This window comes from Tyto alba, unplaced genomic scaffold (assembly GCF_018691265.1).
Source record: "Tyto alba isolate M040663 unplaced genomic scaffold, T.alba_DEE_v4.0 Super-Scaffold_20000042, whole genome shotgun sequence".
NCBI lineage: Eukaryota > Metazoa > Chordata > Aves > Strigiformes > Tytonidae > Tyto > Tyto alba.
Window position 1 is genome coordinate 14,703,636 of NW_024881293.1, and position 18,673 is coordinate 14,722,308.

Consider the following 18,673-nt stretch of genomic DNA (forward strand, 5'->3'; position numbering starts at 1 on the left):
ACGCAGGGAGTATTTTAGCTGTAAACCAGTAGAGGTCACTCCGCCCCGGTATATCCAGTGCTACTGGAGACATTGAGCCACCAGTAAGAGGGGGAGCGCTTTTGGGGGGAAGGCGTGATGGGCAGCGGGGTGGGAGAGCCCGGGGACAGGGACACCAGGCAGCGGGGGCTCAGCTCCTGTCCTCGCCGTGCCCCCCGTGGGACAGCCACGCTCAGGTGGCCCCGTCCCGCCGCCTCTTGCTGAAGGTGTTTGGGCTTCCAGGGGCCACCTGGACCCATCCTGGGCTGGCTCCCACGGCCTGCGGGTGTTAATGATTCCCAGCATCTCCCCTGGCACTGAAAGGCGATTTTTCATAAGCATGTTTTGTTTAAAGAGTAGCCCTTTGCAAAGAATTTTTTAACGGAGTTCCCACGCTTTATTTTTTTTTCCCCCCCCGCCTCCCCCCCAAAATACGAAGAAACGTGATTTTTGTGGAAAAAAAAAAAAGACATCTTTTTGAAAATGAAACCCAGATAAATGTGCCAGTGTGTGGTAGCTTGGTGGGGCCGTGGGCTGCTACACCCGCGTCACTGCCGCAGCTCCGGCTGGTCCCGGCGTGCTGTCTCGGCCACCCCAACGCCGCTCCCTCCATCTCCAGGCAGGACGATAACCCTTCCCCACGTCTCCACAGGCTGTGCCATGTTTCTGGCCGTTGTTGGCTCTCAGTAGCACCCAGGTTTTATCCTGCAATATGTAAACTCTGCAGGTGGGAACCGTGAAGGAGAACGTGTGCTGCCTCCCGGGAATGGCAGAGCAGTAGCGGCTGGGAGCTGGTGAGGTGAGACCCTGGGATTTACTGACGCTGCTGGGACAAGGATCCCTTTTCATTATTTTGCTCTGCTCCACAGCTCCCAGACAGTTCAACTGCTGCTGCGGAAGGACACAGCAGCTCTGGATTTGTGCAGGGAGCAGGGAGCATGCAACCAGGTGAGATTTTCAGGGGAAGCAGAAGGGAGGAATGAGGATGAGATTTGCACTCTTTATACCCAGCGATATCTTGCAACCGTCTGCATCCTGACGGAGAGGAGTCCTTGCATCTGAGTCCTTGTACCCAGGGCATGTATCTTCCTTCCTTCCCGCCTAGGACTGACTGGGTACCGCTTGAAAACAAATCCACGTACCCCCTGCCCCAAAATGTGTCCCCAGTACTGCTAGGTGCAGTCACTGTCCTCGCCTTGATGGTGTTTGAACAGAGGTTTCCCAGACGCCCTTTCCCAGATCTCAGGATCCTTCCCAGCATGTGCCTAGCTTTAAGTGACCCGATAATACCTTACAACATCTACGATCTAGTGTTGTGTCCAAATTCTGTGCTGGATCAGGGCTTCTAGTTCAGCTTGATCCTGAGCCTGCTCAAGAAATGAAAGGCTTTTCCATGACTTTGAGGGCTTTGCTTCCAGTCTCACCCTTTGCTAAAATTTGGAATCACAGTCACTATTTCCAAAATTATTGGATTTTTTACCTTGTAAACCAGACTTTATTTTTCTCCCTGCAAATTTTGCGCAATATACATCTATATACCTATAGAATACACCTCAGTAAAAAGTTTTTCATCCATACATTATATTACTTTTTATTTTACGTCATGAAAAATTCAGACAATGCTTTTGTCCTTAAATAAACATTTCTCCCTCCCCTGCCCTCCCTTCCTAGCTGACTGGTCCGAAAGAGGAAATTTTATTTAGTCATTTTCTTTTCTTTAAAAAAATAGAAATTACAATCTTACAAGACAGAACATTCAATGAGAACAGAAGCATGTTCCTAAATCTAAAAATTAAAACATTTCCATAAAACCTGTCGGTATCTACAGGTAGGTGTGTGTGAAGGGTGGTAAATGGAAAAAAATGTTTTCCATTTCTTCCTTTCATTCATATAGATAAAAAATAACATAAAACCAACTGAAACTTTATATAGTTTTCTCTTTTGCACCAACATTCACAAGAATATATATTATATATATATATATATTATCCATTTTTATACACAGTGTGAGGGTTCTGGAGGTGGAAATGCACACTCAGCTAAACTGCCAGAGCAAACAAACAAACACAAAATCTTGGTCTGGAAAAGAGCAATCCCTCACGGCTGAGGTTGCCCCACTCAAGGGAACGGCTGCCGAGATCTGTTTGAAAATAAAGAGGCAAAACGTCTCGTGGCTGGTGGGATGGAAACACCACCGAGACGTTGAGGACCAAGCATCAAAGCAAGTCAGGGGGCTCGGGGCTCCCGTGCCTCATCTTCACTGGCCACACGCAGCTCCGGCGCAGGGGAGAGCAGAAATCCCCCTTTTTCAGGCATTTTCACCCAAGGCTTTTTTGTTCGCCCTTTCCGTACAAGCTCGATGCCTGGCTCTGCCGAGCCGCTGCTCTTGGTGGCACAGAGGGAGCGTGAGGGACCTTGGCACTGCCTCTACGGCCCCGCGCGCTCGGGCGAGCCGAAAGCCGAGGCTGCAGCCAGCAGAGGTGCCGCGGGGGGTTGGCGCGCCCTTGCCATCTCTTTCGACGTGCGTCACCCGTCCCAGGCAAGAAATCACTTAATCAACGAGACAGTTCCTTTAAAGAGAACTTAAAAGTGCAGGTTCCCGCAGTTTGGCAGGTTGAGTTACACGTGTTTAATAGTTCCAGTCTTCCCTAGATTCCCACGGGGGCTTTTATTGCTCAGAATCCAAAAGCTCTCCCAGGAGATGGACGCTGTGTCGTAAGCCAGAAAAAACTAGTGGTGAGGGCTCAGTCTTTTCCTGATTTAAGGTGCTTTCTTGGTTTCTTTGCCGGATGAAATGAAAACAGTGATGTTGACCGTTGGTGCACGTTGGCTGACGAATACCAAGGACATAAAGAAGGGTGTGTGCTTTTTTTTTTTTTTCCCAAAAAACATTTCAAAACACCTGCGGCTGTTTCCTCCGAGAAAGGGAGTGCTGCTGTCTTGCAGAAATGGAGGGCGGGAGCCCCCTCCACAAAGCACATTCATTTTCTCGAGTGCTTTTCCCTGCAAAGAGGAGCTGGGAAGCGAATGGTGCTGTCGGAAATGATTCTTCAAAAAAAAGGCACAACCCTCTAAACAAAAAAGGCAGTACTGACTTCTCGCAAGCTTTAGGATCCAAGAGGGCAGGAGACGAGCACAGCGCATCCCCACCCCGGTGAACGCTGTGCTGGAGAACGACGCATTGGCACTCCACATCGAGTGGGGCGGCTGGGAGGGTCAGCAGCCTTCACCAGAGACCTGGGCTCTAACGCCATCGGGGAGAGAAAGGAGGCTGACGAGCTCCGATACGCTCCGAGGAGCAGTTCAGACGGCGGTTAGCAAAACCAGAAAGCACGCGGCTGTACGTGGCGGGCGGTAGCTGCTGGGGAATAGCACGGTCCCAAGTTCTTCTCTGCCTTATACCGAAGCAGAAATCTCATCAGCTTCCTGGTGAGTCTTCCCTGGTTGAGGTTGGTCCACGGTCTTCCGTAGGAGGTCTTTTAACCAAAAGCATGAATATCCCCTACCATTGCTAAAAAAGCTGTTCATTTAGTTCACGGGGTGCAGTTATGGAACTGAAGGTCTTCGGCTCACTCGTGGAGATGATCCGAGCTGCCAGAGGATGGGGGTGGATGCAAGAGAAATCTACACAAAGCGGGAAGGGGCTTGGGGTTTTAGCCCTTTGCCAGCAGAAACTGGGGCTGCCTCACAGCAGGTTTCTCCCTTGTAGCTTTTCGCATTCGCTGCAGGAGGAGCAGGAATAGGGACAGAAAAACCATCTGCAGAGCCTGGTCAAAGAGTCCCTTGAGCAGCCCCGCCAGCTGCGGGCTATCACAGCATCACCCCACAAATACATCCCTTCTTCACCTTTTGAGCCTCCCAAGCTCGGAGCAGCAGGTCCCAACCATACCGCGACTTCCCAGGGAAGGAATAAGAACCTTTTGCTTCCCCTTGACCCCAACGGGCAGTTTCTCTCCCTAAAAAGCTCCCAGGTCCTGCTAAATAGAGAAAAAGACCCAAAATAACAGTTCTAACGAGCTCCTTGGGGGGGAAAGCCCGGGTCCAACTCATCCTGCAACAGTCGCCGTGGCTGCTCTCCCAGTGGTCCCGGCACGGGAAGGGGGAACCTGGCAGTGGGACTGGCTGGAGGTTGGGTGGAGGAAAGGCCACAAAACCTCCTCTGGGTGCTGAGCCACGGGATGGTTTTAATGGTCTCGATAAGAAAACTACACCCAACAGCCAGCACCCAAAGAGTCCCTGCCTGCGACGACGTGCGGGGACAGGCACCGAGCCCCAGCGCCTGCGGCTGCCTCTGCGGGGGAGCAGCCAGGAGCTGGGCTTTGGCCACAGTCGCAAGGGCAAAGCCCCTCTCTGAAAAGCTCTCGGGACGCGGGAAGGTGGCATGAGGGGGGTAGACCTGCCAAATCAGCTCCAAAAAGCCACAGCTGGCCAGCTGGATGGGGAGTTGGCCAGGCATTTGGAAAAATGCTCTGACGGAGGGCGCGGAGACCCTGGAAAGCTTTTCCTCTGCTGCACTGGGCATCCTTTCACTTGAACCAGCCTCCTCCACAGGAAAATCCTGTGCTGAATCCTGCCCCCAGCCACAGCCAGGTCTTTCTTGGCGAAGCTCCTGAGGTCACACCGTGCCCTGTGGGCTCGCTGCACCCATGGGAGAAGGAATAAAGCAAAGGCTCTACCTTCGCCCTCTCCTTGCCTCCAGCATGAGATCAAAGCTGCTCCCACTGGCCTGGCTCACGCCTATCCAGCCGAGTCTGTGTTGCCCCTTCTTTATCCCATGCCTTGTGTTTGGGTAAAAAAAAAAAAAAAAAATAATAATAATTACAAAAAAATAAAAATCGGAGATGGAGAGTGCAGCCAGGACAGCGGGAAGGGCCGTGCCGCGAGCACAGCGGTGTGTGCATGGCGTGTGCTCCCCTGGATCCGTGCACTGCGGGCAGGAGTCGGTCCCTTACCGCTGCCCGGAACATCTCCTCTCCCAAGCGAATATTTCACATTCATTTCACTGGTATGGCAAAGTCTGTTTGCTTTTTCCTTCAAGGTGCTTTACATTCAAGAGCTATTGCAATCCACAGCGAGGAAATGGGGCTGGGGAGATAGCCCAGCCCCTGGGCTCTCTTGAGTTTGATTATTTGATTTAAATAAACTGCCCCAAACCTCTGAAGTTTAGTTCGTCTCCAAATTTTGGGGAACTCAAAGGGGGCCAGCGGCTCCCAGCCTTAGCTCTCCCGTGGGTCGCTGTACTGAAGCTCCGAGTTGAAGACCTCCTTATAGAGGGGTGGGAAGTTCATGGCCGTCTCTGGGTGCAGGAGACGGAAAAATTCCAGCTTGTCCAAGTGCAGGTTGCAAATGGTCTTCATCAAGGGCAGCTTGGAAACCATCTGAAGGGAAGGGAGGAGCTGGTGACCACTGGGTCCCTGGCTAGCATCCCTCATGCCACCACTCCCTCTCCTTTGGGGACAAGCAGGTGGGTTTGGGGACCGCTGGCTCTGCCTGGCCCCGGGGGCACCAGTGGACACCCCTCACCTTTGGGCAGCCTGGCAGCAACGTGGCCGTGCCTCCAAACCCATGTTTTTCCTCAGGACAACCAGCGCCTGGGACCAGCACCTCCCGGCCCAGCTCTGTCCTGCCCAAAGTGTTCCTGAAATGGCTCCTTTTGCCCCAAACACCCGCTGCCTGATGCACGGCCGGGCTCCGTGCCACGGGGCTGCCTGCAGTGTGGCTCTACCATGACGGAGATGCTCGGCCCTTGGAGAGAGAAATTCTCCTTCAACGGGACCCAGGGCTCACCCCGCTGAAAAACACCCGTGTGTGGCTAACGAGCCCCGGCACAGCCACATCCACCAGCTCAGCCATCTCCCCGTGGCACACGTGCCACCCCCAGCCGGGCTCCCCGCACTGCACGCGGGCAGCGCCGCTACCTTGGAGAGCTTGTCCTCCGTGGAGTGTTTCTTCTGGATCTCGTGCTGCAGGGCCACGTAGACCTTGTCCTGGAGCTTCTGCACCTTCTTGGACTCCGTCAGCCACGGGCGATCTACAGGAGATGGCTGGGTCAGTGCCGCCACAGGGCTCTCCCCCGGCACGGTGCGGTGGCCTCTTGCTCTTTTAACTCTTCCTGATTTTGGGGGATGCTTTTGGGGACGGTGACACGGCCAGGCAGCCCCTCTCCAACCCCCCCCACTCTGCTGCAGGGGACACGGCCCCTCCTCCCATTGAGTTTTGGCAGATGCATTTTCAGATGCGTTTTTTTCCCCCAACCTCCTTTCCCAGGAATAACTTAAATCAACCGCTGAGGAAGCAGTGCTGAGATTTAGGGGTCAGCTCTCCCCAGCTTTGGCACAAGATTCCCCCCTCCCTGGACAGTCCTGGCTGCGGTGTTCCCCCCACAGCCCCCCCGTACCTGGGGAGAGCAGGACGGCGGCGGTGAAGAGGGCGAGTTCCTCGTCCGACAGCTGCAGGCGGCACAGGGTCCTCCCCAGCTCGAAGACGGCGCCGATGAGGTCGTCGCAGCCTGATGGGGGGGACAGCGGGGAAGGGGGGGCTGTCACGGCTCCGCGCGGCGTGGCGGCACCCCCACACTCCCACCCAGGGCTCAGCAAGCTTTCGGGAGATGAGATGGGTGAAGGGGGGGGTCCCCCGGCAGAGGATGCCTGGCATCACTGGGCTTCAGGCCGGGGTGGAAAGCAAGTCCTGACCGTGGTGCACATCAACCCGATCCCAACGGGAGTGGGAGCAAACGCAGCGGGGGTCTCACCCCCTCCCGTCCCCCAGGGATCTCTCCCAGCCACGGGGATGCTGCGTTTCACCTGGCTGCGAACCCCAGCCCTGTCTGGCTGTCGAAAGGAGAGGAGAGCCCCGGGAGAGGCGCAGCGAGGCGGCTCTTACCGAGCGATTTGAACATCTGCACGCCGCCGAACTTCCCCTCGAAGAGGACGGTGTTGTTCAAGGGGTTGAATGCGCGGATCATGCGGATCAGGAGCACCTCGAGGCAACCTGACGTAGGCAGAGAGAGCGCAGGCGAGGGCAGGCAGGTATGATCCCAGGACCAAATGTAAGGAAGAGGAAAGCCCCCAGTGCAAGTTTGAAGTCCAGATTGTTTATTCCCCAGAACAGAATGGTTATTCCAATAAATCCAATTTGGGTTGGGGGGGGTTGGGTTTTTTTAGGTTTCCGATTGCGACCACATTATTTCACCAAAGGCAAATATCGTCCGAGCATTCACAGCCGGACAGAGATCAGTCGAGGTCATGGTGGAGCACCAGGAGAGGAGAGGGTGAAAACAAAATAAATAAAAAGAAAATGGAAGGAAGAAATGAAAGAATGAGTTAAACTCCAGCATGGCAGGCAAGGCCAGCTCCAGCTTCAGGGTAGAGCACCCCTGTGCACACATCCCCCGTGCTGGGTGAGGCTCTCAGCTCCCCAGCCCTGAAAGTCTAGGGGAGGCTTTCCACCTTTTTTGGAATTTTGGGGCTTTTTCACATTCATCTCCCTCACTTGGGCACCACATCATCAGCTCAGGCAGATGGATGGGTGGGGGGCGTGGGTGTGCACTGCCATTGTCTTCCTCTTCCCAGTCTCTTCCTGGGAGAAGAGGCCAATCCCTTCCTTTTCTCCCTCCCTGCTCCCCTTTGGGTTTGGCACCCCTTTTCCCGGAGGGAAAACCCTCTGTGCTCATTTGCATCCTGGTTTCTGGGTGACATTTGGTTGAGGGCAACCGTGGGGAAAAGCCTCTGCCTGGGGCAGGCACTCCCCATGTCCCTCTCTATACCATGACCTTCAACTCCTTCCAGCCCAGTGCCTGCTCCCCAAGCACCGATGCCGAGCCCGGGGGGGCAACCAGGGTGGTGAGGGAGGGGAGATCCTGAAAGGAAAGCACTAGCCAAGAGGAAGGTTGGGATATGCCTCCGGCACCGTGGCTGCCACTTGAGAGGGGTGTTGGGGATGAGAGGGGGACGGCAGGGACGCGAGGGGGATGGCAGGGTCCCCCGCTCTTACCGGCTTTCAGGAGGATGATTTGGTCGTTCTGGCAGAGCTCCATGAAGCCGTCGATGCGCTTGGCGAACTCCACCACGTACTGGATGGCGTTGGAGATCTGCAGCGAGCACTGCTGCCACATGGCCTCGCAGCTCTGCCGGCACAGCGGGGACGTCCCTTAGGGCTCGCTGCCGCCCCGTCACCCTGGCTCCACTGTCCCCCCCACCCCACCCCACCCCATTGCACGGGGCGTGCAAGGGACCCAGGTGCCATGTCATCCGGGGCGGGTGGTGGCACTAGGACACCCCGGACATGACCTACCACTGCAACTGCAACCCCCCCCCCCCCCCAGCTCCCAAAGCACCGAAAGACCCTCCTCATCCTCCTTGTCTTCATCCCCGCCTCAGTGCAGCACCGGGGGGACAGCGGTGGCCCTTGCCGAGGGCTGCCACGGCTCTGGCCGTGGTGGGGAGCCGGGGGGGGGCTGCAGCAGCGGTGCTCACCTTGCTCTGCAGGGCACGGACCTCCTCGGGGGAGTAGAGGCTCCACGCCAGGCGCTTGAGCTCCTCCGTCGTGTACTGGCACGTCTCCAGGTGCGACTTCACCACGTTCTGGGCCACCCGGTCTGCAAGGCGAGGGCAGCGGGCGGTGAAACCCGGGGATCCCGCCGGCCCCTCTGTCCCTACACCCTGATGCCGGCCTCTCCTGGGGTGTCCTGCGGGGCTGCAGGGGCAGAGGGGCTCACGTGCGGTGTCACAGGGCTACGAGGACAGACGGGGTGTCAGGGGCTGTCCCCAAGGCAGAGGGGGAGACGCTCTGCGCAACCTCAGGCGCACCGAGCTCCATCTGTGCTCAGCCTGGAGGAGGGGATGGGCTTGGGGCTGCTCCGAGAGCTGAGGCTGGGTCAGTCCCTCACTGCAAGCGCACCCGGCACGGCGTGGGCACCCAGGGCTGGACGCATCCTGCAAGGTGCCCGGGGCTACACCGAGCACCATCGCCGGGGCTGCGCGCCCTGTGCGTGCCAGGCGTCACACCGGGACCGCGCCAGGGCTCACCGATCTCGAGGACGGAGATATCGGCGGGCAGCTGGCCGCCCTCCAGCGCGCCGTGGGCGAACAGGGCTGGTTCCAGCATCAGCTCGTAGATGGACTCCTGCTTGATGAGCGTGGCATCGGCCACGTCCAGGCTGGACTGGTCGGGCGAAGGCTGCGCCGAGGCGAGCAGGTCGAGGTTGTAGTAGGTGCTGCTGCCATCGGGGGTGAGGGGGAAGTCGAAGAGGAGCCCGTCCGACAGCGTGGAGATGTCATCCAGGTCCGAGAGCCCGCTGCTGACGCTGGTGGTGTAGACGCGGCTCAGGGGCTCGGGCTCATCCTTGGTGCTGCCGCTCTGCTCCTGGCTCTGCTGGTGCTTCTGCACCTCGGCGTAGAGGCTGTCCCGCTGCTTCTTCGACATGCGGCCGAACTTCACCGCTGCCCGGGCAGGAGAGGGCGGCCGCGTCAGGGCAGCTTCACCCCCGGCAGCCGCGCCCGCCCGCCCGCCCTGGGAAGGGTCCTGGCTCCCGGGGAGCGTGTGGTTTGGGGGCGATGAGCCCTGTCAGATCCACCTCCCGCCCCAGACCACCCTCGGGTCCAAGAGAACAGAATCGATTTAAATTTCCCCATGGAAAACGCAAAAAGCATTTCTTTGCTTCCCCAAAACCTCCTTTCACCCGGCTGGCCCCACAGAGGAAGCAGCTTTGGCCCTGACAGCCCGATTCGCCCCGAGGAGGAGCAGACAGGTCCCTGGGGACGACTCACCGTCGCGGGACATGCCCAGCGCCAGGCATTTCTGCAGGCGGCAGTGCTGGCAGCGGTTGCGGTTGGTGCGGTCGATCAGGCAGTTCCTCTGCCGGGAGCAGGAGTAGCTGGCGTTGTTCTGCTGGCTCCTCCGAAAAAAGCCCTGAGCAGGACGGGCAGGTGTTGGGAAAGGGCCCGGCGGGATGCCAACCCCCCGCGGCCGCCCGCCCGCCTGCACCCATCTCCGCGCATCCCTGGGCTCACCTTGCAGCCCTCGCAGGTGATAACGCCGTAGTGGATCCCCGAGGACTTGTCTCCGCAGATCTTGCATGGGATCACTTCGATTTGGGCTGCGGAGGAGGGGAAAAAGGGGGAAAACCACGGTGGTTAATGATGGCCAGCGCTGAACCAAACAAGGGAGAAGGCCCTCCCTCCGTGACAGCCACAGCCCTGCTCCGCAGCTGGGGAAACTGAGGCATGAGGTCTGGAGCCGACGGTACCTCAGCCGTTCCCACAGATCCCACAAGGATGCTGGTGCCTCAGCGAGGGCCCCAAAAAGGCTCACACAGGGCATAGGGTACCTCCATTCGCTCCCCCGTCTTCTCCAACAGCTGGAGACAGGTAGAAAAGCCCTTTGAGCTATGAGAGTACAGCATGGGGCGCACCAGCCTGCCCGGGACCCTATTTTGGAATCATTGCCCTTATTTTTCAGCTGGGGTATGCACGCTGTCAGGGCACCACGGACAGGGACATCCTCGGCACAAGGACCATCCCCGTCCCTGCAGCCACGGATGCTCTCCTGCGGGGGGTCTGGCCCAAGCCGAGGGTCTGAGGGGCCCCTGACCCCCCCCAGCAGCTCCTTAGAAAACCCAGGACCAATATAGCCACGGCTGGCTCAAGGTCCCAGCCCCCTTCCCCCCACAAATCCGCTTCCCTCCCCGCTTCTGCTTTGCTGGCACTGAGCTGCTAATAGGCTTCGTCCTCCTCATTTTCCAGCTGCCCCAGATCCGGGCTGGCTCTGCCCGCCCTGCGCGTGCCGTGGCGGTCGGGGGGGGGAGGGATGCGGGGCACCCCCGGGGACTCGTACGTGCCTCCCAGCATCTCTGCACCCTCTAATCCCCCCGCTCCAGCCCCCGCGCCCCCCGGATGGGCTCGGCCTGGCGTCGCTCTCGAGGGTGCAGGGCAGCCGCTGCCGCGCCAAAATAACCCCCACGGCCAGATTATGGTTATTTCAAATCTCCTGGGCCTGTGCAAATCCCCGGCTCGGGTAATTCCCTTCTGCCTCTCTTCTCCCCTGGGAGCGACCGGTTCTGGTTGAGGGTCATGTTTGTGGGTTGCTGCCAGCGGAGGCCACCTCTGTGGGTGACAGCCCCGGTGCTCGGCCAGCGCCGCCTGCACCCCAGCACCCCGCTGTGCCCCGGGGTCCCTCGCTGCTTTGGAGCAGGCTGGGCTGGGTTAGCACGAGCCTTGCTGCCCAGTGGGGCAACTGGGCTGCCATCAGTCCCTGGGGATGCCATCGGTCCCCCCCCAGGGGCTGCTATCGGTCCCCTGGGGATGCTATCAGTGTGTTCCCCAGAGCAGGTTTGCCCTGGGGGGTGGGGGGGGGGCTCACCCCAAATCCTGGTGCAAGCGGAGGACGGTTCCCTCCTCCATCCATTGTCTCGCTGCTCAGCTCCTGCCCCAAATGCACCAGGCGGTTTTGGGGTTCACCCCTCCCTCTGGAGCCTGTAGAGCCAGGCTTCTCCCAGGGCTGTGTGTTGTACCCCCCCCCCCCCAATCCAAGGGGGTCACATCCCACCTCTGCCCCTCTCCAAAGCCTCTGCCTGTGCTTCTGCTGTAGTTTTGGGCCTGGGGCAGCAGAGCTGAACCCCCCCCGGGTTGGGCAGGGAGCAGGCAGGGCATCCTTGCAACCACACCAGTCCCAGCCCCTCCCCAGTTGCACTGGTATCGCAGCCCTGGGGTCACCCCTTTGGTGGTGGGGGGGGGGGGGATGTGTGGCCACCCCCACCTTGCCAGCCAGCACCAACGACCGAGACACCCCCGATTCTCCGGTTTCCCGCGGCCACCTTCGCCCGTGCTGCCAGAGAGGGGTGCCACCCGCAAACTGCGGGGACACCCCCCCCCCCCCCCCCCGGCCCTGACGCCCCGTCCCCATCGCCCAGGGAGGGGCATGGGCATGGGACAGCGGTGGTGGCACCCTGGGGGGGCACAGGGAGGTGGTGCCACCCCCGGCAGGAAGCAGCGTCGGTTCGTTATGCAACGTAATTGCAGCCGCCGGGAGTGCTGGGGTGATGCATCGCCGGCGTGTCACGCCCTCACGCCCGCGGCCGATACTCCCGGCCCCCCCCCCCCCCCCCCCCGAAATTACCAGCACCTTGCGCCCGGGAAAACAGCCGGGCTGAGCGCGGCCCTCGCACCCACCGAGCAGAGCCCGAGGGTGCTGCTCCGCTCGCCCCACGGGGCCCCAAAGCTGTTTGCTGGCTCCCGACGGTGGCGATGGCTTCGTGTGATGCCAGTGGCCAAATCTTGCCCCCCACACCCCCAGGCCCAGGTGGAGGGGACACCCCCCCCCCCCCCGAGGGATCCCTGCAGCCGGCACGGGCAGAGCTGGGGGTATGTGGGGATGATGCTTTCCCAGCTCCTCTGGAGCCTACAGTCACCCCTGGATGCTGTGAAGGAGAAGCCTCAACCACTCGCCGTGCGCCCACAGCCTCTCGGGGCTCTAATTAGCATCCTGCTAATTACACGGCCGTGCCCACCGCTGGCACCTGACCCACTCGTGAGACGTTCGCCCCAAATAACTGACGTGGAGATACAGCCGTAACCCTGGCGCGATGGCAATTACAGCCCAGAACAGCGTTTAATTGCCGCTCTATTTGTAAGCCCCGGCTGAATCACCCTGCCGGCTCCCTCGGCGTCCCCTCGTGCCACAGCCACATCTCCCCCGGGACCCCCAGGGTCAGACAACCCCCTGGGGCAACCCCAGCAGGACAGGGGGAGGGATGTGGGTGCTGGTGGGGTGGCTGTAGCAGCACCCCGCATCCCCCAAATCTCACCACAATCAGAGGGGAAACATCACAGCAAACTCCCCCCACCTTGGGCTTGGATCCCCCCCCCGTGCCTCAGTTTCCCCATCGGAGCGCTGGGCTCCTCCTCCTCCCACAACACTTCAAGCATCGGCCACGCTGTGCAAAAGCGTGGATTATTTAGGTGGAGGTGAACCCCTTCCCCCTGCTTGGGGAGGGCAGGCAGTGAAACTCCTCCCCGGGGCTGGCAGGGCTAAAAAAAAAAAAAAATAGTTTAAAAAAAAAAAAAATATAATAATCTGCAGCCGGCAATTAAAATGTCCCGGCCGTGGTATTTGCTCTCCTCCCACTGTAAATACTTCTTGCCCAACTCCCGGCCCACTGCCACCGGCCAGCCCTTATGTAAGCGGCCCCACGGTCCCGGCCGGCCGTGGGGCTCGGCCGTGCCGGTGGCGCTTGGCCCCCGGTCCGGTGGCTGGAGCCGTCCTGTCCCACTGACACACTTTCTGCCCGTGGCCCCACGCGCTTGTGTAACGCTGCGGCCGTTAACCCTTCCCACAGCCGCGGCCGCCCCGGGCTGGAGCCAGGGCTGCACCCCGACCTCCTGGTGCTGGGGGTAGGGCCTTTGGGGCATTTTGGGGGGACATCTCCTGCTGGGGACACCTGACGCCACCTCAAGCTGCAGCTCTCTGGGGGGGGGGGGGGCACAGCTCTGCACGGTCCCCACGTCCCCTGTCACCCCTCCGGACCCGGCTGTGCGTGTCCCCCCCAGCCCAGCACCGCTTGCCCCGAGCCCGGGTGGCGCCGGTGGTTTCGGCAGAGCCAGAGCCGCCCTCTCCGAAGCTTCCTCCTGCACCGGCACACCCTCCTCTCCATCACCTCTGCCCCGGGGGCGGGCATCCCTCTTGCACCCCAAAACAAGGCCCCACAGGACCCGGCCATGGGGGTTGGACCCTCCCTCTGTAGCGCAGGGGCCACAGGTGGCCCCATCCTCCTCCTCCCCCCCATCCCTCCCCTTGGCCATATGAGCTCACTGCTGGGAGGAAGATCGCCCCAAAACCCTCAGCACCCCACTGAGCTCCAGAACATGTCACGACCCTGCTGCTGCTGGAGGCTTTTTGGAGCTGCCCCTCCTCCAGCTGGCTCCGTGGGGACTGGGTGCTCCTGGCTGAGGGGTGAGGACTCCGGGGGGGGGGGTGTGGGTGATTTGGGGGGGCACTGGCAGGTCCCTGCAAAGCCCTCTGCACAGACTGCCCCAGGGCGACCCTGCACACCCTTCAACCCCTGGGGCTGGGGTCAGGACCTGGCCACCCCCTCCCCTGGGTGGGCCATGGGAGCAAACCCACCCCTGGGGTCTGGGTGCCCCTTGCTGGGCGGGGGGGGGGAGGTGAGGGCCAAGCAGCCCAGCTCCAGGTGGTTTTGAGGTGGCTCCGTGCCCCTGTGGCCATCCCTGCCCCAAATACCCTCTCAGCTGCCGGGGCAAGAGCCAGAGCAGGTGGTTTCCCCAGTGCCCCAGCTCATTACCCAGTGAACCCGCTGGGAAAATAGGTCTGTGCCCCAGCCTGCCGCTGCAATCGATGCGCAGGACGAGCACCTCTGGTAATTAGCAGCAGCCCCGCAGCCCCCGTTCCCCTCCCCAGCCCCAGCCAGGGCACGGGGGTGCTCTGATGCTCTGTCACCACCCGCATCTCCCCTCCAGCTCAGCATCCCCCCCGGCATACCCAGAGCCGAGGGAGGGAGGGCGGTGGGTCCAGGCTGCACGGCGATGCGCAGGGACCCACGGGGACGTGCAGGGACCTGTGATGCCACCCCACCTCCCCATCCCTGCCTCAAAATCCAGCTCCTCTCCCCCTTGTTCCCTGCAGCAACTTCCGATCCCGGTGCCTGGCGCTGCTCCCGGCTGCCACTGTGCTTCCCCACAGCAACCAGCCACCGCTGTATTTTGGGAAGGTGGCTGGGGGCAAGGGTGGCGGAGGAGCAATAAATAAGTAAATAAAGAGAATGATCACCTGTTTATATCTGCTGTTGGGTTTGCTTTTAAACAGGCTCCTGCTCTGCAGTGTCCTGGGGTCCCCCAGCACTCCAGCGGTTTGGCTGCCACCGCTGGCAAATCCCATCCCCATCCGTGCACCCCGTGGGTAACCCCAAAGGGGCTGGGGCCGCCCGAGGCTGGGGTGGATTGCAAATGTGAGCAGCATGGCTCCAGCACGACGGTGAAAGCACCAGCTCCAGGCTGCAGGGACACCGGCAGCACCGGGGCCGTGTGGGCAATAAAAAAAATTTAAATTAATGCAACTCCAGCCCTGTGCCGGGCTGTGATGCTGGAGGTGTGAATCAGTTTCTGAATGGATTAGCTGAGATTTCCTGGAAAATTTGGGCCAGAACGGGGCTCGGCCATTCTCCCCCCACCGCAGGGTGGCCCCCAACCACCTTCACTCGCAGCCACGTGGCCGGTGGCTTCGCAGCCGCCCGGCAAGATGCCATTTTTTCCCTCTCCTGTGGTGCAGCGTGTGTCCCCAGCTTGGAAATCGCAGCAAACAGTTCACCCACCGGCAGTGGTGGGCGGGCGATGAGGGTCCCCCACGGCCAGCCGGCTCCTGCCCCGGCTGCTCCGGTTCACCGGCTCCCGTGCCGCGCGGCACCGCTCCAAGGCCAGCCCCGCCGGCGCGGGACGCGGCCCTTTGCACTTTGGCTGGTGCAGGAGGGTGGCAAAGGTGCGGCGGCGGGGAGGGGGACCTGCCACCAGTGCAGGGTGGGGAGAAGCCAGGCTGCAGCGGGACAACTCTTCTGGCCCCGCAGCTGAATCAGGGGGGGGAATTATCTCCATGGGGCTAAATAAAGGCGGTAAGAGCGGCTCCGCTCACCACATCCAATAAACCAGGCGATTTAGACATTAGCAGCTCTTTAAATAGCCACTGTCAAGTTCAAAGTTAAACGTGGTGGGGAGGAGGGGCAGGCAGGACAGGCAGGACGGGCAGGGGATGTTGCCAACAGGGCCCAGCCGGGCTGCAGGGCTTAACCCGCTGCCACCCGCGGGGACGGGGACCAATGTCTCCCCATCACCGCTTTTCCCCCCCCCCCCCTCCAGGTGCTGTCGCTCCCCGGGGTTATCGGGGTTAAGGATCCCAAATCCTGGCTGGATCCCTCAGGACCCCACGCTGTCGCCGGCCACCTTTCTCCTCCAACCTTATTCTCAGGAGGCAAAGGGCACGGCCATCCCCATCCGCGTCCCCACCCTGCGGTACCCGGGACGGGCGCAGCCGTCGTGCGGGAGGGCCGGTGGGTGCCAACCGTCCTTGCCCGCACCGGCGTGCGCACGCTGCCTAAACGGGCAGGGAAGCTCCTCCTCCACCCTCTCTGATTTTTCCAATGACAGATCTAGGTCACTAGGACAAGTCGGAAAGACTGCCGAGCCACCGCACGCTCCTCGCCACGCTGCTTGCAAAACAAGCGAGCAGGAGGGCTGGAAACCCTATAGGATTATACAAGGCAAAGCCTCTCGCCCGGCCCCGACGCAGCTGCGGCGCGGGGAAGGACAGGAGCGAGGAGCTGCTGGGGCCCCCAGGGAATGGGGCAGAGCTGTGGAGGTTTTGGGGTAGAAAACAGAGATGGAATCGATTTGGCGTCGCCAGGCGGCACTGGCTTTGGCGAGAGATGGGGACCCTGCGCCAGGCAGGACTGCGGAAAAAAACACCCGACGGGGGAAAACGGTGTCATATCAGGGGGGTTTGGCCCTTAATTAGGGTTGGTGCATAGGAATGGAGGGGGGGGGGGTAGGGGGAGAAGGAAAAAAATTATTAAAAAAAAAAAAAAAGTTCACCCAGCTGCTAATTAAGCCCGGCGCCAGCTGTGTGAGTGCTACGTAAGAGCCAGGCAGGCATTAATGCTTCCCTTCGTACTAATAAAGGTGAAATCCCGGGATGCCACAGGGTGGGAAGGGGGTGCGGGGGGCTCGCCTCGCCCTCGCCCAGCCCCGACCCCACCGTTACACAAGAGTGCGGCGGGTGGCAGAGCCGCAGCACCCGCAGCTGTGCCGGGGAGGGAGGAAAACGGATTTGAGGAGCTCGAAGATGTAGGTCCCCATATGTACACCCAAAAATACACTTAAATATTGCACCCAAAAATACACCTAAATACCTGCACCCGAAAAACACACTTAAAGGCGTGCACAAGCGAGTCCTGGCGGGTGAAGGGCTCGGGCACAGCAGATGATGGAAAATGACTTTAAAGGGGGATAAAAATCCCAACCCAGAGTGCCAGGTCCCAGTAGCTCAGCTGGGAATTGGCACGGGAAAAGCTGGGTCTGGCCACCGCTGCGTCACCATCACCGGGCCTGGGTGGATCGTCCCGCCGGAGCCTGCCTCCCTCCATCCTCCTCCTCCCAACCGCCTGCTTTGCAAAGCGGAGGGGTGAAAAGTAGGAATCGCCTTTAATAACGGATAAAATCGGGCAGGTGCTGGAGCGACTCACCCCCTTCCCTGGACAAGGGGCACCCGAAATTGTGGCTGGTCCCTCGTTGTCCCCACAGGAGCCTCCCTCCGCTGCACCGGCCCAGCCCCAAACCGCCCCCGAAGCCACCGCGGGGAGGGGGAAAAAGGGCAAAAAAACACAATAAATCCAGCCCTGGTGGGAGCAACATATTGAAGAGGAGATTAAGGGGTTTAGTGCGAGGAAAAGCTTAAGAGCGGGTCTAAGCCGGCATCGGAAAGCGAAGAAAAATAAAAAAGAATTTTATTCCTAATGAAGGGAGGAGCTGGAGGAGACAAACGGACCCGGCGGGGCTGATGCGGGTCCCCCCCCGTGTCCCTCCGTGGGGCTGGTGCGGGTCCCCCCGTGTCCCCGGCTGGGCTGATGCCGAGTTTGCCCCCCGTGTCCCCGGTTGGGGACAACTTTTGTCGCTGCCACCCCTCAGCCGGGCGATGCCCCCCGCGCTCCCAGATCCCCACCCCCCCCCCCCAACCCCACGGACTCACCTCGCATCGTGGCCGGCGGCGGTCAGGAGCGCGCGGGGGGGCGCATGGGCCGGCGGGGGGAGCGGGGGCACCGGGAGCACCGGGCGGCACCGGGAGGCACCGGGCGGCACCGGGCGGCTCTGGCACCTGCCCCTCCGCGGCGCCGCTGACCCACTTCTGCCCGAGCATGCGGCCGTTCACATGACGAGCCCGCTCCGCCCCCCCAAATCGGTTTCACTTCCAGCCCCACCTCCTGCCCTTCCTCCTCCTCCTCCTCCTCCTCCTCCTCCTCCATCCCCATCCCCATCCCCGCCGCTCCCGCCGGGCTGGTGCTCGGCGCTGCACAGAGCGCAGATGCCCGGCGCCTCCTCGGTGCCGGGGGGGGCTCCTGGACCCCCGGGCTAGGGGACACACGCCTCCGGCCGCGGGGTGCTGGGCGCTGCACCCTTGGGTGCTGCCCGCCCATGGGAGGGCCCTGCCGGTGCCCGTCCAGTCCCGGCTCGCCCAGGCACGGGGCCGGCTGCGTGTCCCACTGAATCACCGCGCCTCCTCGCTTCACCCGTGAGGCTCCGGTGTGTCCCCCCCCCCGCAGGGTGCCCCGTTTGGCACAGGGACCTCGACACTCCCCCCACACACACCCCCCCGCCGCCCCCCCCCCCCCCCCCCCCGGCAGGACAGGGCGGGGAGCCCTGGAGAAGGTGCAAACACCCGGTGCTGGGGGGATGCGGGAAACACGGGGACCCCCAGGCAGCCCCACCGTGTCCCCACGCCAGGGTACAGACGCTGGGGTCCGAGGGGACCCCCCCGGCCGGGAGACCTGCGGTTCGGAAAGTGCTCGGTGGGAGCAGCGGGAAGCTTTGGAGGTGGCAGCAAGCCATTCCCACCCCGTCCTTCATGCTGTGGTGCACACAGAGGGCTTTGGGGCCCTGGG

At 60.9% G+C, this 18,673-nt stretch overlaps 1 protein-coding gene across 1 annotated transcript; it reads right to left on the reverse strand.

Annotated features, from left to right (window-relative positions):
- Positions 1-1,397: 1,397 nt before the first annotated feature.
- LOC116964159 (nuclear receptor ROR-beta-like) lies at positions 1,398-17,920 on the reverse strand. The gene is made up of 10 exons (XM_033002905.2): positions 17,764-17,920; positions 10,029-10,114; positions 9,786-9,927; positions 9,045-9,458; positions 8,493-8,614; positions 8,011-8,143; positions 6,901-7,008; positions 6,416-6,526; positions 5,937-6,049; positions 1,398-5,396 (listed from the first exon to the last, which is right to left on the reverse strand). Exons 1-10 carry the CDS (start codon positions 17,768-17,770, stop codon positions 5,235-5,237), a joined length of 1,398 nt encoding a protein of 465 aa, XP_032858796.2. The 5' UTR covers positions 17,771-17,920; the 3' UTR covers positions 1,398-5,234.
- Between the last annotated feature and the right edge of the window lie 753 nt (positions 17,921-18,673).